Source organism: Apium graveolens, chromosome 9, assembly GCF_009905375.1.
Source record: "Apium graveolens cultivar Ventura chromosome 9, ASM990537v1, whole genome shotgun sequence".
In the NCBI taxonomy this organism is placed as follows: Eukaryota; Viridiplantae; Streptophyta; class Magnoliopsida; order Apiales; family Apiaceae; genus Apium; species Apium graveolens.
This window is the reverse complement of record NC_133655.1, coordinates 242,425,738-242,452,125: the sequence shown is the minus strand read 5'-3', so window position 1 is coordinate 242,452,125 and position 26,388 is coordinate 242,425,738. Positions and strand designations below refer to the sequence as shown.

Sequence of the window (26,388 nt, the reverse complement as noted above, 5' to 3'; positions counted from 1 at the left end):
TCTAATAATATTAAAACACCTAATACAATTCTAAATATAATATGATTAAATATTTAATCAATTATAATCTAAAGGATTATATTGTTATATTGCTATTTAAACAACAAAATATGATACAATTATATAACAGTAAATATGATATAATTAGATATTATATTATACGTAGTTGTAATTCAATTCATCATCCGTATATTTCTCAAAATATGCATATTTTTTACAACAATATTATAATCAATTATTAAAAATCAAAAGTAAAAATAATATTATAACAACGTCAGAAATAACGATATATATACAGATACATTTAAAAATTTTAAAAATAAATTTTAAAAATGTTACTTAAAAAAATAAAAAATGTAAATTTTAAAAGACCGTGCATTGCACGGGTTATAAGTCACTATAGTTAAGTTAATGTTTGCCCATATTTATTCTCGGAAAAATTTTGATGACTCAAAATTATTTACGAACTTATTAATCATGTAAATTTAACTTATATAATATTATAATTCTTTTTCTCGGACCATTTTTCTAAAATAGATTATAGTGTTGCCGCGAACCGCGACTTAGTTAACTAGTTTGACACTTAAAAACCCCAAAAAATAAAGAAAAATGATAAAAATACCTCTTTTTTAAAGTTTGTGACAAAAATACCTCTTTTAAAAATTTTGACCAAAAATACCTCTTTAATACGCATTTATAAGTTGGGTATCACTAATATGCATTTAACAAATGGGTAATTTGTGTAAAAATATATATATAATGGTGATACCTTTTGACTTTTAGTGATACGTATTTGAGAAATGCGTGTCTTGTGTATTGTTTTTTTCTTTTTTATTTTTATTTTTATTACCTAATACTCATTTTTCAAATGCGTATTAGACTTACCCGTTTCACAAATGCCTATTACATAGGATATTTTTGGCCATACACTTGAAAAAATGGTATTTTTGTTACAATTTTTTTTAAAAGGTATTTTTAGCCATTACCCAAAAATAAACAAATAACAATACTAATTTAATAGTTGAATATCTGGTATAAAATATTTTAAAAAAGAAATTACTGGAGTATCAACCCCCATTATATTACAATAATTACCGAATGCCCAATTACAAAATATTTAATTGTAACAAAATAGTTGTAAATTTAAGCCAAAAATAAAATATTATTAACATTAAACATCACTCGATATGACATAAACTGAAACATAAATCTCATGTTCACTTCTCCAACGTCCAAGGTTCGGCTAACTCTTCTGAAAGTTGCCCAGCTCAAGGGGTTTTACTCTGTATATCTATGTCTGTATGTATATATCAGACATAACAAGATAGCTTTTGTTTCTTGATTACAACTCAAACATACCCAACTAAACTAGTGACTACTATAAAATAGTGTCTTCTTGAATGAGTTATCCAGATGATTCTTATCCCAGTTCAAACACAATGATCAAAGCTCTTCTTTTTGTGACACTATTCTCATTATCATTTGGGTCAATCTGCGCCGTTGATTTTGAAGCTGAAGATGAACAATTTGAATGGCAGATCCTCACTAAACTCAATTTCTCTTCTCAGATCCGAGCCCATCCTCACATCTTGCTCTTCATCACTGTTCCATGTAAATCTTTCTCCTTTCTTGATTGTGTGTGTATGTGTATGTTCTTGAAAAGGCTTCTTTCAAATTGATTGTGTGGGTGTTTTTCGTTGGTTGGAGAGAATGGATTAAGTTATTGGCCTATTTGGTCAACATTTAGCTTGAAATTTTTCGTATTTGCAAGATTGCGTAAAGGGTATATTTGTGAAAGCTACAAAGATTTAACCTTTATATATATATATATATTGTCAATTTGATTTGATGAACTCTTTGGCCTACTTAATTAACATTGTTGCTTGAAATTCATCTTTATTTAAAAATTTTGCTAAAGAGTATATGTAAGAGCTAGAAAGATTTAACCTTTTTATGGGATGAACTTATTGGCTTCTTTACTTCACATTTTAGCTGCTCCTATTTACAAAATTTGCTGAAGGTTATTTGTGAAAGCTAAAAAGATTAAACCTTATACAGCTACTGTCAACTTAGCTACTTCGCTAGACATACCTCTATTGTTATTTTTCTTCTTTTGAATTGGGAGCACGCGTCTTAACAAAGTTGAATACTTATTTCTGATAATATTGTTAGTCTTTTAACATGCAAGGCATAATGAAGTATAATAGGGTTCAAATTCCAAGTCGTGATAAACGCAGGCAGTAGGTTTTTCCGTTTGCGTATGTGTGGTCATTCCGGTAATCTATGAAAGCGGATACGAGCAATTTAAATAATAAAGACATCAGAATATATTTCTTGAGTGATTAGCATAGTTTAAAAGTAAATCCAATATAGTTCTATATCAAGCCAAGGATCTGCTATATTTTAGTTGATGTGCAATAACATGAATTCAATGTTCTGGAGATGGTTGATAGTTCTTTGCACGCAAGGTAGCAAGCTGTGAAGGATATGCAAAGTTTTTAAAACAGGGTTCGTGTACTAATACAGTACTAATGTTATAAAGTATAGAAAATTAATAACGTGATGAAGTATTATAAAACTTAAATAGTAAATTTGTTTATCACCATGACATATCACGTGTTTTACCGTTGTCTAAGACATTGACGAAACCAAGAGATACTGAAGTTTTGTTTATAGTTAGAGTGTAGGCTTTATTATTTTAGGAGTGCAATATTAGGCCAGAAAAGGAAATTGGTGCTGTTCTGTATTTTTGCTGGCAAAGTAGGAATGTAGGTCCCCTTTTCGTAGCAACTATTTTAAATTATTCGTAGAGCAGTTTATCTTGTCTTGGTTGTTGGTTTCATTTTTCCTAACATAGTTGTTTGTACTTTTCTTAATTAATTCGCAATAGTAAATGAGTTAATGTGTCATCTGTCATTTTACATATTTACTGTTGCCAGCATATTCTCCATAGTCCTGATCAGTGCATTTTATGTGTAATCAGGGTCTGGAGAGTCTCGATCTCTTATGAGGGAGTTAGCTCAAGTGGTTAATAGTAAGCAACAGAAATTTGGTACTCTAAAGCTGATGTTTGTCCATAGAAATAGTGACAAGCTGCTTGCTGAAGCACTTGGTGCTACAGAGGGAATAAAAATTTTGTATTACCACCAATCATTGTCTTACAAGTACCAAGGCCCCCTTCGGGTACAGAATATACTGTCTTCTGTTTATCATCTTATGTCACTTCCATCAAAAGATGTTCCCCTTAAATATCTAACCACGCCTGAGGAATTAAAAGCATTTATCAAATCAACTGACAAGGCATTGCTCATCATGGAATTATGTGGATGGACCTCCGAGTTACTGGCCAAGACCAAGAAGAGTGTGACTGATAATGGATTTGGTATCTTCTGCTTCCGTATAAGTTATATGCACTTAACTATCCACAAGATTAAAAATCTATAGTTACCTTTAAATTATTTGGTCAAAATTGGAATATTATAGGCTCAGTTATCAGTATGAAATCAGTTTTAATTCTTCCGACTGGCGAGTACCACCATGTCATATAGCAGCAGATCTATCTTTTATGTTGATACAAGAATAAATTTTTGTTTCTTATTTTAATTTTTCCATAATCATGTTATCCTTTTGACACTGCTTTATTTTGTGAACCTCTTTCTTTGCTGTTTAAATTTCACTAAAATGTATGAGTAAAATAAGTTTCACTAGAATCTGAGCTACGAGTGATTACCTACACCGAGATGCTAAAACCTTAATTTTTGCAGAGGGTATCTTTAACCTTGCTAATGGAACATTTGCTCCAGGAGGGACAAAAATGCAGAAGGTGCAGGGCTGTTTTAGTTAGTTTTAAACTCTTAAAAAATTAGAATGTTGTCAATGACTATTTACCTGCTTTGGCTATGGTAGCAGATCAAAAGTGAACAGATAAAATGTGGCGCTAACAGTGGAAATTTTTGGACTGGAGAGTTTTCCACAAAGAGTATGACTGATTTCCCAGGATCTGTGTTGCCTACTAATGGTGCTTTTTGTAGCTTTGAGGAGTTCCAGAAGTATGAAACTTTTTTGGCAAATTTGACCACAATTGCAAAAGAATTTTTTCTGCCACCTGAAAGGATAAGATTTGGTTTGATCCAGGAGAGAGCTCTTCTTTTACTTTTAGGTATTAAAGATTCTGGTCCATGGTCAGCGATGGTTCACTTTGGGGGATGCCCCAGTTGTTCAAAGGTTCTGGGAGAAGGTGTTGATATCAGGCATGCGATAGAGATGCAAGCTTTACCTGTAACAGAGGCATGTAATTATGTTTTTATTTTTATCATCTTCATTTTTGATTTTGTCATTCATGCAGTATTTAAAAAAAAAGTATATATAGATCAACTGATCATCGCATCTTCTCATCTAGACATTCTAACAAACCTAAGTACACACATAAACTGTTTAGTTGAATGTAGTGGAAATTTTAATCATTTCTTACAAGAAAGCATCTCGTGTCAGAAGTTGCATAAACTGGCAATTTTATAAACCGTTGTCATTTTTGATCTCGTATGCAGCTTGTGGGTAATGAGAAAGGTCCTGATCCTCCCATTCCTGTAAACAACCCGTCAGTACTTCTTTTTATCGATAGATCGTCTGAGTCATTGGACATTAGGAAAAAGAGCAACGAAGCCCTTGGTGCATTTAGAGAATTGGCCATGTACTACCGGGTGAATGAAGAAACATCTGTGAAGTCTCAAAAAACTTCTATGCAAAAATATCAGTCGTCACCTAGTACGCTTGGACATCCTAAATTTGATATGTCTCCTGTATCTCAAAAGATTACGGAACTTAAAGATCAGATGTCTGTCATGTTAATGGACAAAGGAAAACGCATTACCATAAATAAAGCTGTTTCAGATGTACAGGGTGGTTCCTTGCAGGAGATTCTGACATATCTTATTCAGCAAAAGAAAGAAATCAAAATAAGCTCACTTGCAAAAAATGCAGGATTTCAACTTCTATCTGATGATTTTACTGTAAAAGTAGCAAAAGAACTACCACCAGAGTTGAAAGTTCAGTCTAATAGGGTGGCAGATGAACTATCGGGAGAAGATTCTCAAGGCAGTGACAGTGGTCATCTTAGCCAGAATCAGACACCGCATATAGCTAGTGGCAGAGTTGAAGTACTGGAAAATTCTGCAGATGCTGAAAAGAAGGAAGTCAAAGATAATCTTGTTGATTCAAGCAAACCGTTATCTGCAGGTACCCATTCTCATTATAATGTTGAGCAGGTTGCTAATACTGCACACAGTGATAAAATTCTTCCAGATGTTGATCATGATTCTCCTGGTTCGATGGGATCCTTTTTCTTTTCTGATGGTGAATTTCGGTTACTTAAGGCTCTGGCTCCGTCGTCATCGATTCCAATAGTTGTGATAATTGATCCCCTTTCCCAGAAGCATTACATGTTTCCTGAAGAGAAAGTTGTTGGATATTCTTCACTTCTGGATTTTATGCAGAGTTTTCATAATGGTAGTCTTGTTCCATTTCAACGCTCTGAGTCTTCTACTTGGGCCCCTAGGGAGTCTCCAAGGCCACCTTTTGTAAATTTGAAATTCCATGCTGTGGACTCTGTCCCTCGACTTACCACCAGTACATTTTTGGAGTTAGTTGTTGGCAATCAATCAGATTTGGCAAATTCCAGTAATGCTTGGAAGAAGGATGTCTTAGTTCTTTTTAGCAATGGTTGGTGTGGATTTTGCCAGAGAATGGAACTTGTTCTTAGTGAAGTACACTCAGCTCTTAAGGCATACACGAGGATTCTGAAGGATAAACCATCATTGGTTTCTGGTAAGTAGTGAATATTACAAATATACTTTTAAACAACTAGAAAATTACAAAAATGTTTTGCTATTCTATAATTGCTTATATTGCCTTTTCATGTATATGCAATATTATCATCATATTTTTCTTCACTCTGAAATTTACTCTTCATTTTGCACAATCTTCTCGACATTATTGGCTGGTTTGCTATTAAAATAACTTACAAGCCTTAACTTTTACTCCCTCAGTCCCTCTTAACTTTCCCATAAGGCATCTCATAACCATCTTCGCATAAAATAGGAGAATCAAATCTGAGTTAAAGACTTGAGTGCCAATCACATTGGCAGATTTTGCAGTTGGCTTCAGTCAAGTCAATGATAAAGAAATTTACTTATAGCACACCACTCAGACTTTTGACAAATATTCAGAGTTGGCTGAAAGTTGAAAGAAAATGATCAACTATTATTAACTCTGTGTGATATGTTATGATTTGTTGGCATGGTGACGTAAATAAGTTTAAATTCAAATAATATTGCTTGCGGATTTAGATTTTTAAAAACAAAATCAAGAAAGAGAAGATAATTTCAACCCTCTCACTGTCCTGTTCACCTTCACTGTTACTCTTGCTCAAACCTCCACCTGCCAGAGTGGCAAACAAATTTATTGTGCTTCTCAATGCAAGTTTCTCAATTGCTGTATATTCCTTCATTTGGTTGCATTCGCTGACATGCAAAGAAAGATTGTGAGTGACTGGAGAGATCAGAGTGAAAAATAAGAGTTAATGAAGAGTCCTTGAAGTTGTAAGTCATTAGTGGTGTGGTGATGAAACATAAAAGGTGACGGTGAAAGTGGAAAATTTGATTAATCATCTGCCTATTGATACGGGCTGTAGTGCTAATGATATCGGTCATATCGCATATGAGAGCAATTGGCAAGGACCATGTCTATGAACTTTGGATCCAGCATCCTTGGCCTGGTAGTGGGAAGAGTGAGAGGAAGACATACACACACACATATATATATATATATGCTTGTGTATATATAAGTATATACTTGAGACAAATGTTAAGTACATATACATATACTACAATTATATTTATCTGAATCAGCACATCACCGAGTGAACCAGTTCTGTACTTCAGTTTTCCTCACTTTTTTTTTACTTACCTCTGATTATCTCTGAAATCGATTTAAATGTTTGATCCTGTGTTTGTAATCACTGTTTCTCATTTTTTTTACTAATTGGAAAAAGCCTAAACTTTGTTTGTTTTTTGACCAAACTGTCGAGCTTTGTTAATGTACCAAGATTCCCACTACTTAAATTTGTGCGGTGACGATTACCCCAGAAGTTGAGGTCTCTCTTTCTGTCTGGGAGGCTGATGGAGTTTTGCCTCAAGTTTCTTTTAGAGGTACCATTGCCGGGCTAGACATCCTTCAGAGATGGATGTTTCTTCAGACTCGCTGAAACTCTTTTTGTGGACTGATTGATTCATATCCCAGCTTCTTTCCTATTCAAATATATAACAGAAGATCGTAACATAGATCATTTACGTTCTTTGAAATTTCAGCGTTTGGAAAGAATCACAAAAAGTATAAAAAATAAAAAATCTTAACTGATTTATTTCTTTTTATTAAAACATGCTAATAAAAACTGTTGTAGAGCTCAAATAATGTCATTTGATTTCAGATAAATATGATTTAGGTGTACAAAACTAAGAAAAGAATCATGCTTCCACTTCCTTGCATACATCTAATCCGTTTTTTCTAATGTGAAGAATGTTTAGAACCCTTGGATGAAATAAATGTCTATTTTTGTCTTTGATGGGTGTTTAGATATGTGGCAGATAATGTGGAAGACACTATTCTGAAGCTTCCTTTGATTTACTTAATGGATTGTACACTGAATGACTGCAGTTTGATCCTGAATATGTCCCAGCAGGTACAACTTGCAAATCTAGTTTTTACCTTGTAAAATATCCTCAGTTGAATTCTTCCACACGTAGTTGTAAAATAATTGGTAAACCACATAGCAACTTTAATATTTTGATCGGTTGGCGTTACATTTACATTGAATGTAAATGTAAATATTTAGAAGTGTCAAGATACTTATTCAGTACAGTGAGATTGCATTTATCTAGTTTAGAGTCCTCATATAATGGAGCATGTCTTTAAGTGCTCCTTGAATCGTTATGCTTAACATACCTATGGTGTTATACAGCAGTTATTTTATATACATTAAGTCATTAACTCATTTGCAGTTATAATACTATCTTTGGAGGAGCTATCCCCCACTTCTCCCTATTTAAGGATTTCCATGGTCTTTCAAATGAAATCTGGATCTCTGACAGAAATGAGCATTAATAAAAATTGAAGAGTACTAATGTTTTAATCATATTTATTGTTATGCTCTACTATCTAAATTATTAAATTATTAATGCTTATCTAAGCAAGAGTAACAGAGAAAAGTATCGGTTGTATGTTGTAGGTATATATTTACTTGTTTTTGAAGTCTGTCTTTCTATGTGGAAGGTCATAAACAGCGGTTTTTAGCCGCCAGCGCGTATAACATTCAAGCGAGTCAACTCCCTCTACTTTAGTACAGCCTGCAAGATAATTAGGTTTTTGATAATTAGGTTTTTGTTAATAGTATTGTCTGCAAACTTTTGGAAGTCAGTTGATAAATTAAGGTTAGCTAGTTTTAGTTATCTCTTACTTGGTAAAAGATGTAAAGTGACGAGGACCTAGCACTTTGTTTGTCCATTGTTTGGATCTGATAGTACATTGTTTCACTGTTACAAATACATCAATTCGTGTTAAGAAATACAACAATATTTTCTCATTTACATTTAATGTGCAGAGGGATCTCTATCCTTCTCTGCTGTTATTCCCAGCAGAAAGGAAGGAAGCTGTTCCTTATGGAGGTGATATAGCAGTATCCGAAATTATTAGTTTTATAGCTCACCATGGGAGTAACTCAGAGAGGCTTTTCGGAGAAAGTGGTAATTGGAAATCTGATTTGCTCCGAATTTCTGGATCCTAAACATTTACCCACAGCTTTTATTCTATAAAATGATGTTCTTTTGTAGGTATTTTATGGAATAAAGCTTCACAAAGAGTCAAGTATGGAAATGTACATAAAGATGCGCCACGGGCTGCAAATATTAAGGATCCTTCTTCGTTGACAAATAGATACCATGAGGTTCTACTGAAAGACAGAGTGCAGAGAATAGAAGTTAAAGACCTTGAAACAAATTCACAAAGATACAATGGGCCACATGAAACAGGCATTGAACTGGTTGCTGGTTCAATACTTGTTGCAAGTGACAAGCTCCTCAACGCACATCCTTTTGACGGATCTAAAATTCTCATTGTTAAGGTGAATAAAAGTACGGGATTTCAAGGTGTAATTATTAACAAGCATATAAGTTGGGATACACTAGGAAAATTAGATGAAGGGTTAGAAATGCTAAAAAAGGCACCTCTGTCTCTTGGGGGCCCTGTTGTAATACGAGGAATGCCTCTTGTTGCTCTAACTCGAAAGCGTTCTAAATATCTTGGTCAGGATGCAGAACCAGATATTCACTTTCTTGATCACTGGGAGACAGGTGATGTCATTAAAGCACTACAGGCTGGAGACCATTCTATTTCAGACTACTGGTTTTTCATGGGGTACTCAAGTTGGGAATGGAACCAGCTTATTGATGAGATTGCTGAAGGTTCCTGGAAAGTAAGCAATGGCGGTGTTGAACAATTAGATTGGCCATGGAATGATTAGGCCGATATGTTAAATTATTTCATGTTTGGAAGCAAATATAAAATTTTGAAGGTTAGCAAATAGCAGCAGCCAGCATGAGTGTAATGAGCTGGTCCAAAAAAGAGAGCCTTATCTCACACACTTGAGTTTTGACATACCAGTGTAACAGAACATGTACATTAATAGGTCTTGTATTGTATTTTGTCATATAATTTTATACAACATTCGGGCGCATTCAATGGAACTCCAGTAAACTGCAAAATACTGCTTGTTTGTTATATCTGCAACTGAATGGTTCAAGCCTATTAGCTGAAATTGTTGGTGATGTGTTGCTATATTGATTTATAGATCACGGTTGATATACCCTCTGGAGTAATTTGAACTCACCTTTTTCGCACGACTCTCTAAGCACATTTTCTGGAAATGCATTGCAAGTCAGTTAGATACCTCTACATCTGGAAACCTAGTATCAATTTTGAACCGACTTTTTTGGAAGTAAATAGCCGTCTTTCATACTTCAACGGAGGCCATCACCCTTAATTTGTGTTGCAGTAACTAATTGAGGTTAGCTTCGCATCCAGGGTTAACGGAAATGGTGTAAATACGAGGTTAGTCCATTACTAGTATTTGACATTACGTTAGTCCGTTGTAACCTGCTAAATCTCATGACCGACAGACTCTTGAATGAAGGCGTGTGTTCAGTGTTCCGCTTTCCATGCCAGCTCCTTTCTGTTGAGACTCTGATCAGATGCGGCATGCAACATGCAGTACTCACTCTAGTCTAGATTCTGATCAGATGGAAAACTCATACTATAGCTTATCTTAGTATATTCAATGCAATTAGAATGCTGAATTTAAGTTTTTTTAAAAAGATTGTGCAGCATTCATAATATCAATGCAAGAAAGGAGACTTTTTATCTGCTCTCGCTAATCAGGCGAAATCAGTTTATAGACCCCTAATATACATATATTATGGAAATTCATATATATTTATTTGAACAGGTTAGAAATTTTTGAGGACTTGAGTGTGGGGACCCTAGGCGCGCCAATGAAACTCATGCTCATCTCTTTTAATGGAATTCTTGATTCTGAAGGGCTGGCGAATCCTAGATTTTATTTAATTATATTATCATTTATCACCCATCACAGTGGTAGTAGCACTGGTAACAAGATGTAAGCCTACTACCAAAAGATAATAGCAATGTTAACGTTACTCTTCCAACATTCGTACTTTGATAAGCTGATCTATTGCAATTTTGTATACTGGCCTCTCTTTTTCAAAGCTTTTGTATTCTTAACTTGATTTTAACAGTTCAGAGAACAAATTGGCTCACGAGACAAAATAATTCGCATGTAGAATAGAGGGAATGTCTCCCCGGAATTCTACCGTGTATTGAACAATGATTTGAAGTTTTAATTAAATTTCCAATTTTCTGGCAAAAAAAACTTGATTTTAACATATATGTCCATCTGACTTGGACATCCAACAACCATCTTTAACATCAGTGAGGCAGAGCCTCAGTGCTTTACTATATGCTTTACAAGTTGGCAACAATCATGAATGAATATCAAGGAAAACTGGAAAAGAACAAAAGCAATTTATTAACTAGTAATTATTGTGAACTTAAAGTTGATAGTTACGGCTGACTACCACCAGGGAAATTATTTCACAACCTCTAGTTATGAACTCAGATGTCGGCTGCTAAAAAGTTTCCTGATAATGATACCTGCAAGAGAAAAAAAAATTGAATAATCTTCTACTGACCTATATAGCTTCTCTACTGACACGGGTTAGCAACATTCTTTTCTGCAAAAAGTTGATCACATGAACCAGTAAGCGAAGATCATATATTACACACCTTCTCTCCAAGTTTGAACGGAGGTAGACCTTTGTATGGGCATGTACCGCAACGGAAAGCATCACCAAGCCCGCACTGAAAATTGTACACCGTAGGTTAAAGATCAAGAACAAACAATTGTATAATATAGGTGGGCCCATATAACATAATAATGACGAACGGATAATTGCATTATAGGCAAGGGTATAAAAATGCATACACTGCCACAAGCAGATTGAGGGTTATCCAGCTGGTCCATAGTTGGTCCTATCTTTTGTACTTTTTCTTCTGCCTCAGCCCTTCCGCAAGTACAGTTTTTGCAAGCTTTACGGGTGCTGCTAATTTCACAATCACCAACTGCAAATGCATATATGTGTGTGAGCACCTAAAAAAGATACAGAAGTGGGTGTTTGCCATTTTTATCTTAAAAGAGGCAAAAGATGAAGAACAGACACCCACTATAAAACACTGTGACATTAAGCAAACTTGCAGTATTACCAAGTGGTATCTGTGGTTTCTTTAAATCCTCTTCAGATAAGAGACTATCCTCATCAATGAGATCCATGCCATCATCAATTTGAATCTTGGGCAAACTTTTTGTAGCCTTCTTTATGGAAAAGGACGAACCAACCTTCCAAGAAGGCCTCTTAGCCTTTATCTATTGAAAGATGATAATTAAAATTGGAGCATAGCATGTCAAAAACTATTGGAAATCACACAAATTAAACACCTTGCAGCATAAATTGTACTTTTTTTAAATAAGGTGAGAACACAGTATAGGGGAAACGTTAAGTCCTGCCACTTAAATAGACAAGTTACTCACTGTAAAAGACTGCAGAATCTCTGATGGGACTTCTGATGTCAGTGGTCCAGTCTGCAAATCAACAAATCCCGCCACCAAAAGCTCTTTTTGTAGGGAAGAAGTAGTCTGTAAAAACGAAAACTAAGATCAAATATTATAGATCCACCACATCAGAGATGAATGATCAGTACATTACCGCCTGCTCAGAGACAGATTGAGAAGTCTGTAGGAGGATTTGTCCACCCGGTTTCAGCACACGTGAGAGTTCAACCAATAATTTTTCACTAAGAAATTCAAATGAATGCCAAATGCAAATGACAATATCCATAGAGGACGGATCAACAGGAAGGGAACCTGCAATTTATAGACATTATGATCATCATAAATACCAAAATAACTGCTACTTGTTCAATATGCTAAATACAAAAAAATGCAAAACAGCAATATATTTCTTTAAATATGTAGAAGGTGGCACCATAGCAGTCAGGTGATTTTAAGGACACGGGTTTTGGTTAAGACCGGATAAGATACCAAATAACGAACAAAATTATTAAAAAGAAAAAACTATTGGAGCAACATAAACAAATGACAAAAAACAAAGACAATAATGTAGGCCCCTACGGCTATCCAATTGCCACCTCAGTATCATGCATGCTACTTTGAAAATACTAAATGAGTGAAACTAATAATTAAGGATAATAGGACGCTGCAAAATGGCTAGAATATTACAATAAATATGACTAGGCAAAACAATAGGAGAAAAAAAAATTATGTGAGAGAGTAATGACACACTTATTGACGCAGCTTGAGTAATAACCAATGGATCAACTCGTTCATTTCCTTCATTCTTAATCTCCTTGATTGCATTGTATACTGCACTAACCGGCAGAAGTGCCTGATCTGTAAGTGCCAACACGCTATCTTCTGTCATTGTAGTCCCCTGTAAAAGATAAAAATGAAGCACGTATATTAGCATATCCAAGCTTGTCCGTATGGGCTAATGGATCAAAAAATCCATTTAAATAAACTTAGAATAGTAAGACAATTACACAGTGTATGTGTAAACTAAGTAAGACCATCTAGGTTCAATGTCATTGAACTTTCTTATAACATTCCTGTAAAATAAATTTTCATCCCAATTAAAAAGTACACTCCGCTCTCTGGCCAAAATTACCACGTAGAGCTTGGATTTGTGTATTGATGTGCTTATAAGAACATAGAGAACTCATAAAAGAACAATACATTTCATAGTATATGTATGGTATAATATATGTCGTATGCATCTAAGCACCGTGCATTACTGCAAAACAAAAAAAAAACGAAACTAGCCATATTATACCGCAGTTATTCATCCGATACACAACTTCAAAATACACAATTCATACAGTATGTGAGCCTCCTTCCATAGTCTAGTAATTTGTCTAATTTCTACTCTCTATTAAACACACCACCACAACGCACAATAAATATGCCAAACTGATGCCTACTCGATCTCATAACTATTGCAGCAAATTTTCCACTACAACTAATCAATTCAACTTCAACCTCTTTTAAGCTGAACTGAAAATCAATATTAAATCAATTTTCAATACCAAAAAAAAAAAAAAAAAAAAACCTAAAACTAAATTAGGTCAGATTGGAGCTTATATAGAAATAGCATAGAAATTCCATAAAATTGTCACAAGATAATACAAATCAAAGCAGTACCGAACTGAATACATGTATATAATTAAAACCCTAAAAGGAGATTAAATTCACCAAAACTCAAAAAAGCATAAAAAATAACTAATAAAAACTGAGTTTAATAAAATAAAAATATGAGGATTTACCAGAGATCAAGAGATGATGTTGAGAAATGAAGCGTGTATTGATTGTAATTCTTCTCCAACACTTTGTTTGTATGTATATTGTGTGCATATGTGTATGTATGTTTCTGTGTACCAACTCCGCGGGGTTTTCAAGACACGAGGAGTAGTGGTTTACGTGTGGGAAGGCGTATGACAAGTCTACGTACGCCTTCTATTATTTATTTTACTCTTTTTTAAAAAAACGAAAAATTTATGAGTTAATAGTTTTTTAAACCTTAAGGTGTTACATATTTCTGAAGTCAAAACTAACAGATTATTTATACAAATACTCCCTCCGTCCTTTTTAATTATCACATTTTTTTATAAAAGCCAAATGATTTTTACCAAAAATTAAACATAATTTTTATATTATTTAAAAAAACTGAAATTTATGTTAGTCCCTTAACAATATAGCAAGAATTACAGAAAGGGGGGTTGAATGGAATTCTTGAACTTTTTTCTTGAAATAAAAATGTTCAACTCGATTATAGATATATTTGTTTTGATTAGCACAATGCGGAATGTAAACTTGAATGAATCAAAACATGAGTAATTAAAAACTAGAGTTTTTAAAAACTTTCTGGTGGATTTAAACAATTCCACCAGAGATATATATATATAATATCGAGAGGACTCTGTGTGCAGAAATGCTCACAGCTGCTTACAAATGGAACTACTGAGAATACAGGAAATGCTAAAAGATTATGCTTACAAAGATTTCTCTGTTTTTGTGTTTCTCAGCTTTCTCAGTTATATTTCTATTTGCTACTCTCTTGGTTTATATATTACCAAAATTACAAAGTCAAAAAGACTGAACAAATATAAAATCTAACAGTCTTGATCTTTGCTGCTTTACGTCCTCTATTACCCAGTTAATGGGCTTCCACAGTGTGTTTGTATCCAACTCGACGGCTGTGTGTCAGCTTTCACTGTTCAACTGATGTTTGAATTCTTGATATGATCATCCGTCGACTTTCAGATCATCCGTCGATGACATGATTGATCATCCGTCGACTGCTATGTTAAACATCCGTTGATAGTCATTTGATCATCCGTCGAAGGCTTTGTTAATCATCCGTCGGTAGCTATTTTGGCACTTGACTTCATTTCACTTATACAGAATTACAAGACATTGCTTATGTACAATTAATCAACCTATTCTGCATATCTAGTTAAAGTCAACATGACTTATATGTTACTACAGATTCTATACAAAGGTTCATACATCACTGTGCTACAAACTTATTATTACATAAGCTACTCACTCGATGGATAATCAGTTAATCATCCGTCGGGACTATAATGAGTTATCCGTCAAGACTATAATTCTTATCCGTCGAGAGCTACATAATTTCACTAAGTGAAATCTACTTAGACATTTTGTTTAAGTGATCATCAAGTACACAACATATTCACAACAATCTCCCCCAATTTATGTCTACTGGAATTGTAGCCATAAATTAAGGGACACTTGATGATTACAAAACATCCTAAACATATATCTTTAAAGATAAGTAGATAAAACTGAAAGTGCTTCAATTTAAACAAAATATACAAAGTTTGGCTCACAGTCAGTTCAAGATGCTCCTCTAGCCTGAGCAGATTTTTCTAGTTTCTTGAAGGTCTGGATCTTCTTCCAAGCTTTCTGTTGTTTTCTTCAATTTGATTCTGGAGCTGCTTGTGGAATTCTAATTCATCAGATTCTGAGAGATCTAGCATTTCTTGCATCTCCAAGAGAGTCTCATTGCTAGAGATACTCAATTGGTCTTCTAGTCTGAAGAATCTTCTCACACCCTTGTCATCCATGAATTCCATCAGCCAGTAGGGCCTTAGATGCACTCTTCTCCCTGTGTATGGGGTGATAAGAGTCTTGGGAAGTGCATCTTTGGCTCTAACACTCCTTAGCTCTTTAATCTTCTTCAATACTAATCTTCTTGCAGTTACATTGAACCCAAAGTTTTTCTTGAAGGATGAATATACTTTGATCAACACAACTTGGCTTTCTTGAAGTATCCTATGAAGAGGCCACTGAATCTCCCTTCCTCCTTTGTACTTGACCACCAACCTTTCAGGTAGGTTTCTGTATGCATCAATTGCCCTTACTTCATCCAGCTCCTCCAGATAAAGGTTTAGATCTGAGAATTCTTTGATGTCACACAAGTACAAGTAGTCTCCCCTGTTGACCTTGGGTTGAGCTTTGACTACTAACTTGGATTTGAGAGGTGACAGCTTTACTTTCTTGACTGCCCTTGATTTTGTCCTTTTTGGCTTAGTAAGGATTGACAAGTTGAAATCAGGAATTGGTAATTTATCCCACTCTATTGGCTCATCCTTTGGCACAATAGGCTCTCCATGTATGTTCCTGTAGGGGTCCACCACCCTTATGTCTTCAAATACCACAGAGGGCTTTGATGCTTGAGTTTTAGCTTGAGTGGATTCCTTAGGAAATTGATCTTCCAATTCCTTGTCAACAACATCCAGTTTCCTTTTTGTTCTTCTAGCCAGTTCTTTCTTTCTTGGGGATTTCTTCTGTACTTCAATCTTCTTCTTTGATTCAGCAGCTTGAGATGGTTGAGAGGGAATTTGTTGAGAGGAATTCACAACCTGTAGCTTGGCCAAGATAGCAAACTGTTCTTTCTTTTGTTTAGACTTCTTTGCATCTAGAGCAGCTTGCCTCTTTTCCTGCTTCAATCTGGCTTTTTCTTCTTTCTTTGCTTGAGCAAATTGTGGATGTCCAGCTACCACACAAATTTCCTTTCCATTTCTGAATATCTTTGCAATTCTCTTTCTTGAAGCTGAATCAGCTGGATCTTTGTAGAAGACAATAGATCTTGACAGAAGCTTCTTTTCATCAGGCTTGGGTGTCTCATACACAGTATCCATAGGGTTCTTCAAAGATGACTTTGGATAGTTTGCCCTTGGTTTAAGAATTATCTCAGCCTTTGTAGTCTTGATGCAGGAAGATTGTCCTTTCTCCAGATAGTTCATGCTCATCTCATTCACACTGATTGGCTTGACATGAGAATGATGGATGGCTGACTGAACTGGTTCCTTGACTAATTCACACTTTTTCTGTATTTCCTCATCAATCTTTTTCCAGTTGATCAGAGTCAACTTTCCTTTATCAGCATCTTTCAAATTTACTGCTGCTGCATTGATAAGATCTATACCATCTGTAATTGGTGGCTTGGAGATAGTAATTGAAGGTACAATTACTTTGCTGATTTGAACTAGAAGTGTCTCCCCCTTACTTGATTCTCTCTCCCCCTTTTTGTTATCATCAAGTGGAGGAGTTAGGCCTTGTGCTTTAGCCAGTTGCATAAGAAGATTTGTCAGAGTCTGTTGATTTTGAAGAAGTAGAGCCACTAAATTCTCAATAACTTGAACTCTGTTCTCCAGCTTGGCTATCTTCTTGTCAGAATCTGATTCTCTCCTTAATCTCAGTAATAGATCTTGCATGGTACCATATGGCATTACTGAATCCAGCTTCTCAGAGTTATAGGTCTTCAAGTCAGCTATATCCCTTTTCAATTCATCCACACTGAGATTCTGTCTTAAGTGCTGGATCTTCATTAGATGTAGAGAGTCCATGTGAGCTTGAAGAACAGCCTTGGTACCAGCATCTGAAGTTTCCTGAAGAGCCTGTTGAATAGCTATTACTTGCTTGACCAAGGACACCTCAAATTATCCTGGTGTAGATTCCTTTGCCCATGCCCATTCAGGTAAACTTAAAGCAGAACTTGGGCCTTCAGCTCCCCCTAAGTTCATGCTTCCATCCAAAGAACCAGAGTCATCATCATCAGAATTTACTCCAAATTCTTCAGATGGCTCTCCAACTTGAGAAGGCATCCTATTAACAGCAGCTTTATCTCTTTGAAGAGATTCTGTGGTGTGCACTAAATTCAAAGTCTGCTCTGCCTCCACATTGCCCTGAGCAGCCAACAATTGATAGGCTGAAACAGGGTGAGTAAAAGTGTCAGCATCCAAGGAAATATTATCAATTACAGCTTTGTAATATTGATGAAATTGTCTTTCCTTTTCAGCATCATCCACAATCATTGACTCACTAGCAATGGCTGGTTCCATCCTTATTTCTCCTGTACCTGCCTTTCTCTCATATTCTCTCTTTTGTTGCATCAGGGTCTGACCCTGGCTCCCCACCCTCACACCCTCACCTTCACCTACTAAGGTGGGACTCCTCTCACTCACTTTTGCCAATCCTGAATGAATAGATTGCTAAGATTCACTCTTTTCCTCTCCTTTTGCCTGGGAGCAACCCAGCCTCTCACTCAATGCACTCTCCTCTCTCAGTCCTAAGAGTGATTGTATAACCACTAAGTCTTCTGCAATTGAAATTATTGAAGTTTGAAGTTGTGCAGAGACACTCGACGGATAAGTGATATCCGTCGGGTGAGTGGTAAAGCTATCCGACGGATAACTGCTGTTAAGCTTATCCGTCGGGATACAATCACTACTCGACGGATGAGCAATATCCATCGAGAGAGTAGAAGTGAATAAGGTGGGAAGATAAACTATTGTAGACTCTGTGTTGATTGAAGTTATTTGAGGCACAGATGTCACAATTGAATCTGAAAGAATTGGCAAGTGAGCCAACAAATCATCTAAAAGATGATGCTCACTAGCACTAGATTTTGGCTTCCCCAACAGAGTTAAAGAAGGGGAATCAGGAATTGAAGTGTTTATCATGTCCACTTCCAGTGAGTTAGTTGGTGAGTATAGTGTTTCAGTGGCTTCTATAATGAGAGATTTTGGCTGTGACTCCACATTTATTGGAGCCACATCAATCTGAATTTGAGAAGGTGCAGGGACTTTGTCTTTAGCACCAGTTTGCACTAAGTGTGTGCCCTGTGCATCCCCAGTTATTTTGGATTTCTTCTTTCTAGTGTAAGTTTGGGGTGAGCTTGTGTCCCTAACCTTCTTGGCCTGTGCTCTTGGATGAGAGCTTTGTTCAATAGCTACATCCTTTTGGGAGGATGCAGCTAGAAGAGAGCTTTTATCCTTTTTAAGCACTGCAGTTTGTTGGGAAACTGCAGTGTGGCTAGGCTGGGATTCACTCAACTCTCCAACCTTATCCTTGGGGTTTCTTTGATGTTCACCCCTTCCCTCACCTATCTTACCCTCCTTCACACTCCCCTTTTTGGCTTTGGTAGATTTTTCAACTGGTACCTTTTGAGAGATACCAGAGGGGGTTTTCTTTGATTTGGATTTGGACATTGCAGTTGTTTAAGCAGCTTTGGTAGGCAACTGTTTGGTCATTGTCACAGATGCCATAATTATGCCTGAAGTCAAAGAAGTAGAGGAGATTGGAATAGTTAAGGGTATGGATGAACTTACCTCACTTACCTGAGGTGTCAGCATTACAGGAAAATAGAACATTGGCACATCCCTGTAATGGTTGGCTCTGTTCAAGTCCGCAATGATTCTTCTCTCTTGAACCCAACAAGCCAATTTGTTGTCTGGGTTCTCAAGTACAATCTCTTGACAAAGATGGTTAGCCAAAAGCATAAAAAATCTAGCATAGTAAACATTCTTTCCTCTTTTGGCTAAGTCACCTAGTTTAAAACCTAACTCATACACCACAAGGTCACTGAAATTGTAAAATTTGTCTGTAACTAGCATGTATAACATGTTAAGCATGGAAATGTTCACAGAATCAAAATTACTGATTTTTCCAGAAAAGACTTTAGTTACAACATCACACAAATAACTCCATTCCTTCCTAAGACCTAGTCTTCTAATCTCACTTAGCTTATTAGTAGGAAGTGCATAATGCATGGAATTAAGCATATTGATCAAATCAGTGTCAGTGTGTGGTGAAGTTACATTATCATCAGGAATCTTGAAACATGCTTTTATCACATCACTATTGATACAGAATTCATTACCTTTGATGGTCAGAGTGATGGTTTTGTCAGTAGAGTTGTAGATTGTTGTTGTCCACATCTCTTCAACAACTTCACAATAAATTGTGGGTGATTCTAGCATGGCAAAACTTAACTTGCAGTTCTTCACGAAGTCCATCATCTTGTGATAATCCTCTGATTGCTGAATACCCTTATTGACCAAAGCAGTGAAGTTGTTCTTCTCATAGATGAACCCAGTCTGTGACATGACCTTTACTACGGGTGCCATTGTTAGAGAAGAAAAGCTTGAAGAGAAAGAGTATTTTTGCTTGAGAGAGAATGAAATAAACACAGTTGAATTTGAGAATGATAAAAGAAAATGATTAGAATGAAATAAGCTTTTATACTTTGCACAAAAACAATGGATAAAAATAATAAAAAGAAGTAAATTATCCAATAGAAATTGCCTAAATTAGCCGTTTTAAAATAAACTGTAAAAATTCCACCCATTATCCGTCGTGTAATGCTTACAAATTGTAAGTATACTCGATGGATAATGTTCAGGGAATTAACGGTTAAAATTTAGACACTTCGACGGATGAGGATAAACTGTTATCCGTCGAGTTTTAAAAGATTCCAGAAAAATAATTGATTTTATTATTTACAATTTGTATATCGACGGATGACTCAACCCGATGGATAATGGTCATCCGTCGAGATGCAAATTTTGACTTAGCCAAAATTTCATTCAAGACTAAAAATCAGCTAAATTTCTGGCTACTTTTCAACTTGCAAAATAATTCAGATAAATTCAAGAGTAATTAAGCATACCAAACTCACTTACCAACTTAGAAAAGGTGGATTCATCCAGTGGCTTGGTAAAAATATCTGCAAGTTGCTTCTCACTTGGAACAAAATGTAACTCTACAGTACCATTCATTACATGTTCCCTTATGAAATGGTACTTGATGTCTATGTGCTTTGTCCTTGAATGTTGTACTGGATTTTCAGTGATGGCAATTGTACTTGTGTTGTCACAGAAAATAGGAATCCTTTCAACTTGCAAACCATAGTCTAGCAATTGATTTTTCATCCATAAAATCTGTGCACAGCAACTGCCAGCAACAATATATTCAGCTTCAGCTGTAGAAGTAGAAACTGAATTTTGCTTTTTACTGAACCAGGACACAAGCTTGTCTTCTAAAAATTGACAGGTTCCTGTTGTGCTCTTTCTATCAATTCTGTAACCTGCATAATCTGCATCTGAATAACCAGTTAGATCAAAACCAGAATCTCTAGGATACCAAATGCCAAGTTTTGGTGTTCCTTTGAGATATCTGAAAAATTCTCTTAATAGCTATCAAGTGAGACTCTCTAGGATCAGCCTGAAATCTAGCACACAAACATGTAGCAAACATTATATCTGGCCTACTAGCTGTTAAGTATAGAAGTGAGCCAACCATGCCTCTATAACTTGAAATATCCACAGACTTTTCAGTAGTGTTTACTTCAAGCTTAGTTGCAGTAGCCATGGGAGTTTTTGCAGATGTGCAATCCATTAGATCAAACTTCTTTAAAAGGTCAAAAATATATTTAGTTTGACTAATGAATATTCCATCACTGACTTGCTTAACTTGTAAACCAAGAAAGTAAGTTAGTTCTCCCATCATACTCATTTCATACTTACTTTGCATCAGTTTGACAAACTTTTTACAAAGTTTCTCATTTGTAGATCCAAAAATAATATCATCTACATAAATTTGAACAAGTATGCTAGAGCCATTAACATTTCTGAAAAATAAAGTTTTATCTATAGTACCTCTTGTGAAGTGATTTTCCAAAAGGAACTTTGATAAAGTGTCATACCAGGCTCTAGGTGCTTGCTTCAGTCCATAAAGTGCTCTCAGTAGATAATAGACATATTCTGGAAAATTTGGATCTTCAAAGCCAGGAGGTTGACTAACATACACTTCTTCCTCCAAATCTACATTCAGAAAGGCACTTTTGACATCCATTTGATAGACCTTGAAATTGGTATGGGCTGCATAGGCTAAGAAGATTCTGATGGCTTCAAGTCTTGCAACAGGAGCAAATGTTTCATCAAAATCTATTCCTTCTTGCTGGCAATAGCCTTTAGCAACCAATCTTGCTTTGTTCCTTACTACTATGCCATTTTCATCCATCTTGATTATGAATACCCATTTGGTGTCTATTGGATTCTTTCCTTTAGGTTTGGGTACTAGCTTTCATACTTTATTCCTTTCAAATTGGTTTAGCTCCTCCTGCATAGCTAAAATCCAATCAGGATCTAACAAGGCTTCTTCTACCTTCTTTGGTTCTTCCTTTGACAGAAAGCTGCTGTATAGACATTCTTCTTGAGTTGCTCTCATGGTTTGAACTCTGGAAGAAACATCACCAATAATCAGTTCAAAGGGGTGATCTTTTGTCCATTTCCTTGGTTGAGGTAGATTAGCCCTAGATGAAGAGACCTCAATGTTGTCTTGATGTGTGATTGAGTTTTGATTGCTAGAAACTCCCCCTGAGTTTGTGGATCTTTGATTTGAGATAGGGGTACTTTCTATGGGTGATCTGCTTTGACTTCCGACGGATAATACAAATTGCCTTCCGACGGATGAAGCATTATGTAACTCGACGGATGTTGATTTTTATGCTTCATTTATGGTAGATTTGTCTACATTATCCTTAGACACTGTTTCTTGATCACTCTCATCATCACTTTCATCACTGACCATCTCAACATTGTCGAATTTGAGGCTCTCATGGTAATCTCCATCTTTTAGTCCTTCAATCTTTTTATCATCAAACACAACATGTATAGATTCAACAACAATGTTGGTTCTTAGATTGTAGACTCTATATGCTTTACCAACAGCATATCCAATAAAAATTCCTTCATCTGCTTTAGCATCAAACTTACCATTTTGATCAGTTTGATTTCTCAGAATATAGCATTTACAGCCAAAGACATGAAGAAAGTTTAGAGTTGGCTTCTTGTTCTTGAATAATTGATAAGGTGTCATGCATCTTGCTTGATTAATCAGAGAGATGTTCTCAGTGTAGCATGCAGTATTTACAGCTTCAGCCCAGAAATATGTTGTTAATTTTGATTCTTCAAGCATTATCCTTGCAGCTTCAATAAGAGATCTATTCTTTCTTTCCACTACTCCATTCTGTTGTGGAGTCCTTGCTGCTGAAAACTCATGCAAGATCCCATTTTCCTCACAAAATGCTCTCATGACATAGTTCTTGAACTCAGTTCCATTGTCACTCCTTATTCTTCTAACTTTGAAATCAGGATAATTGTTAACTTGCCTTATGTGATTGATGATGATTTCACTAGCTTCATCTTTACACTTTAGGAAATATGTCCAAGAGAACTTTGAGAAATCATCTACAATTACTAGGCAAAATCTTTTCTTAGAAATTGACAATACATTGACTGGTCCAAACAAATCCATGTGAAGCAGTTGCAGAGGCTCTTCAATTGCTGAATCAAGTTTCTTCCTGAATGATGCTTTAATCTGCTTCCCTTTTTAGCAGGCATCACACAGTCCATCCTTTGTAAACTCCACTAGAGGAATGCCTCTAACTAGCTCTTTCCTTACCAGCTCATTCATAGTCTTGAAGTTTAAATGAGATAGCTTCTTGTGCCATAGCCAACTTTCATCTTGACTTGCTTTGCTGAGAAGACAAGTTACAGATTCTGCTTTAGTTGAGTTAAAGTCAGCTAGATACACATTTCCTCTTCTCACACCAGTGAGAACCACTTTGTTGTTTTGATTATTGGTCACAACACAGGCTTCTTTGTTGAAGGTTACTGAGTTGCCTTTGTCACAAAGCTTGCTGATACTCAACAGATTGTGTCTGAGACCATCCACTAAGGCAACCTCTTCAATGATGACATTGTCCTTTGAAATCAAGCCATATCCCACAGTGTAACCTTTGCTGTCATCTCCAAAAGTGATACTTGGGCCAGCTCTCTCTTCAAACTCTGTGAGCAGGATAGAATCACCAGTCATGTGTCTTGAACAACCACTATCCAAGTACCAAAGATTCTTTCTGTTTCCCTGCACACATCAAAATCAAATCAAGTTGATTTTGGTACCCAAGTTTCCTTGGGTCCTGCCTTGTTAGCTTTCTTCTTCTGTTTCTTAGGTTTTAACTCATTTGACTTAGGATTTTCAGATTCTTCTTTAGTCATTTGGGTTGGGCCTTTGAAACCACTAGATGCAAGATAATTATCATGCATGTTATGGCTAACAGAAAATGGCATGCTTGGTGCAAACGTGTTATTCTGGTAAGGCATGCTAAATGGCATTTGAGGCATACTGTATGCAGCATAATATGGATTAGGTGCAAATGGCATATTAGCAAATTGTGCATTCATATTCTGTGTAGGCATAGCATTAACAGGCATGGGAGGCATGGCATTCATGTTAGGAAATTGAGGTTGAACAAACATGGGAGATTTGCAATTAACAGACAAATGATTTACACTACCACACTTGACACAGATCTTTCTAGGAGCATATTTATCAGGTGTGTAGTTATTGTGTTTGTTAATCCCTACTTTACCATTCCTATTGTTTTTCTTTTTAGTCTATGTTTTTACCTCTATTTTCTCAAGTCTGTCACTTAACTGTTTGACAGTCATGTGACCGATATTGCCCTTTTTCCTTTTCTTAGCTTGACTTGAGTCTCCTGAAACAAAGTTCTTGGAAACAGACCCATACTTATCATTTAGCTTGGTTAATTTGGCTTTGCTGATGGGTTTGCTTACAGCCGACGGATGAGGATTTTTATCATTCGACGGATAACACTTTTTATTATCCGACAGATAGTCCTCATCATCCGTCGAGTCTACATCTGTTAGCAACCCATCTACCAAAATAGGTTCTAGTTTCTCCTTATTCTTTTTCCAGGCTTCATCACAAAAGGACTCAATTCCTTGAACCTTGGTGATTTGAGCATGAACATCTCTGGATGTTTTCCATGCTTTAATCACCTCTTGTTCACGATCGAGCTGCTTCTTTAAAATTTCTTCCTTTTTCAAGGACTCAGTTAATTCCTCCTTGGCAATCCTACACTCAATTTTTAGTTTCTCAAACTCAACAAACTGAGACTCAAGCACATTATTCCTCTCACTCAAAAACAAGTTGTTTTCTTTGATTTTAGCATTTTCTTTAGTGAGGGACTTAAGTGTAACACGCAAATGATACAATTCTGTAGACATGTCATTTATGGCATCATTACACTCAGCTTTAGATAAATGTGCAAGGTTTGTAGTGATTAACTGATTGCTTGAGGAACTTGTCTCTGTTTCATCAGACTTGGCTATTAGGGCTAGATTGACCTAGCTGACATCTTCATCTTCATCCAAGCCATCAGCTGCCCAGTCATTCTCTTGTGTAATAAAAGCCCTTTCCTTTTGTTTGAGTAGATCAAAATATTTTTGCTTGTAATCTACAGACTCAAATCTTTTCTTACTGGAATCTGACTTTCTACACTCATTTGCAAAATGCCCTGCCAAACCACATTTGAAACACTTGAATTTTGATTTATCCACCATGTTTCTATTTGGCTTGGCAGCTCCAAAGTTCTTCTTGAACTTGAGCTTGGCAAATCTTCTTGAAAGGAATGCTAGGTGCTCATCAATGTCCTCCATGTCATCTTGGCTCAATGAATCTTCATTTTCTGCAGCTAGCCCCTTACCCTTGCTTTCACAGACCTTTGAAGTTGATTCCACAGCTTCCATCTTCACTTCCTTCTCCTTTTCCAGATCAGCAACTAGTGCAATGGATCCTCCTTTCTTCTTTCCTCTCTCCATTCTTTCATCCTGCTCTATCTCAAGCTCATAGGTCTTCAGAATGCCATACAGTCTTTCCAAAGTAAACTCCTTATAATCTTGTGAGTTTCTCAATGAGACTGTCATTGGTTTCCATTCCTTTGGAAGAGATCTGAGAAATTTCAGATTGGAGTCATTAGTCTGATAGACTCTTCCATGCAACTTAAGAGCATTTAGTAGTTTTTGGAATCTACTAAAAATGTCAGTGAGTGATTCACTTTCCTCATTGTGAAAATGCTCATATTGCTGAATCAGGAGCTGCATTTTATTTTCTCTTACTTGCTCAGTACCATCATAGATTATCTGTATTGTGTCCCAAACTTCCTTGGCAGTCTTGCAGTTGATGATGTTATCAAACATGTCTGCATCCACACCATTGAACAGAATTTTCATGGCCTTTTTATCTTTCCTGACTTGTTCAATGTCAGGATCAGACCATTCATGCCTTGGTTTTGGAACAGATGGCTCATTTCCTGTTGCAGCACTCATTGGAACATGAGGGCCTCTTTCTATGCAGTCCACATAGGCCTCATCTTGAGAAAGCATATGAAGATGCATCTTTACCTTCCAATGATGGTAATTATCTTTATCAAGAAAAGGAATCTTGACTCCAACATCTTT

At 35.9% G+C, this 26,388-nt stretch overlaps 2 protein-coding genes across 2 annotated transcripts; one reads left to right on the top strand and one right to left on the bottom strand.

The window, feature by feature from the left end:
* Nucleotides 1-1,191: 1,191 nt before the first annotated feature.
* On the top strand, nucleotides 1,192-9,828 carry LOC141684354 (uncharacterized). Its single transcript, XM_074489278.1, has 8 exons — nucleotides 1,192-1,611; nucleotides 2,984-3,382; nucleotides 3,765-3,823; nucleotides 3,910-4,287; nucleotides 4,548-5,823; nucleotides 7,641-7,735; nucleotides 8,654-8,795; nucleotides 8,883-9,828. Exons 1-8 carry the CDS (start codon nucleotides 1,401-1,403, stop codon nucleotides 9,569-9,571), a joined length of 3,249 nt encoding a protein of 1,082 aa, XP_074345379.1. The 5' UTR covers nucleotides 1,192-1,400; the 3' UTR covers nucleotides 9,572-9,828.
* A 1,115-nt stretch (nucleotides 9,829-10,943) lies between these two features.
* LOC141684355 (anamorsin homolog) lies at nucleotides 10,944-14,183 on the bottom strand. Its single transcript, XM_074489280.1, has 8 exons — nucleotides 14,020-14,183; nucleotides 12,983-13,130; nucleotides 12,387-12,544; nucleotides 12,212-12,316; nucleotides 11,887-12,046; nucleotides 11,609-11,745; nucleotides 11,410-11,484; nucleotides 10,944-11,277 (listed from the first exon to the last, which is right to left on the bottom strand). Exons 2-8 carry the CDS (start codon nucleotides 13,119-13,121, stop codon nucleotides 11,239-11,241), a joined length of 813 nt encoding a protein of 270 aa, XP_074345381.1. The 5' UTR covers nucleotides 13,122-13,130; nucleotides 14,020-14,183; the 3' UTR covers nucleotides 10,944-11,238.
* Nucleotides 14,184-26,388: the final 12,205 nt, after the last annotated feature.

What these genes read in the sequence shown, in the direction of transcription:
- LOC141684354 (XM_074489278.1), top strand. Translation starts at nt 1,401, where the DNA reads ATGAGTTATCCAGATGATTCTTATCCCAGTTCAAACACAATGATCAAA. An exon ending in TGTGACTGATAATGGATTTG is followed by an intron (nt 3,383 to 3,764) that starts GTATCTTCTGCT and finishes TAATTTTTGCAG; the next exon opens with AGGGTATCTTTAACCTTGCT. An exon ending in TCCTGAATATGTCCCAGCAG is followed by an intron (nt 7,736 to 8,653) that starts GTACAACTTGCA and finishes TTTAATGTGCAG; the next exon opens with AGGGATCTCTATCCTTCTCT.
- LOC141684355 (XM_074489280.1), bottom strand. Translation starts at nt 13,121, where the DNA reads ATGACAGAAGATAGCGTGTTGGCACTTACAGATCAGGCACTTCTGCCG. An exon ending in AATCTGTCTCTGAGCAGGCG is followed by an intron (nt 12,317 to 12,386) that starts GTAATGTACTGA and finishes TCGTTTTTACAG; the next exon opens with ACTACTTCTTCCCTACAAAA. An exon ending in CGTTCAAACTTGGAGAGAAG is followed by an intron (nt 11,278 to 11,409) that starts GTGTGTAATATA and finishes TTTCTCTTGCAG; the next exon opens with GTATCATTATCAGGAAACTT.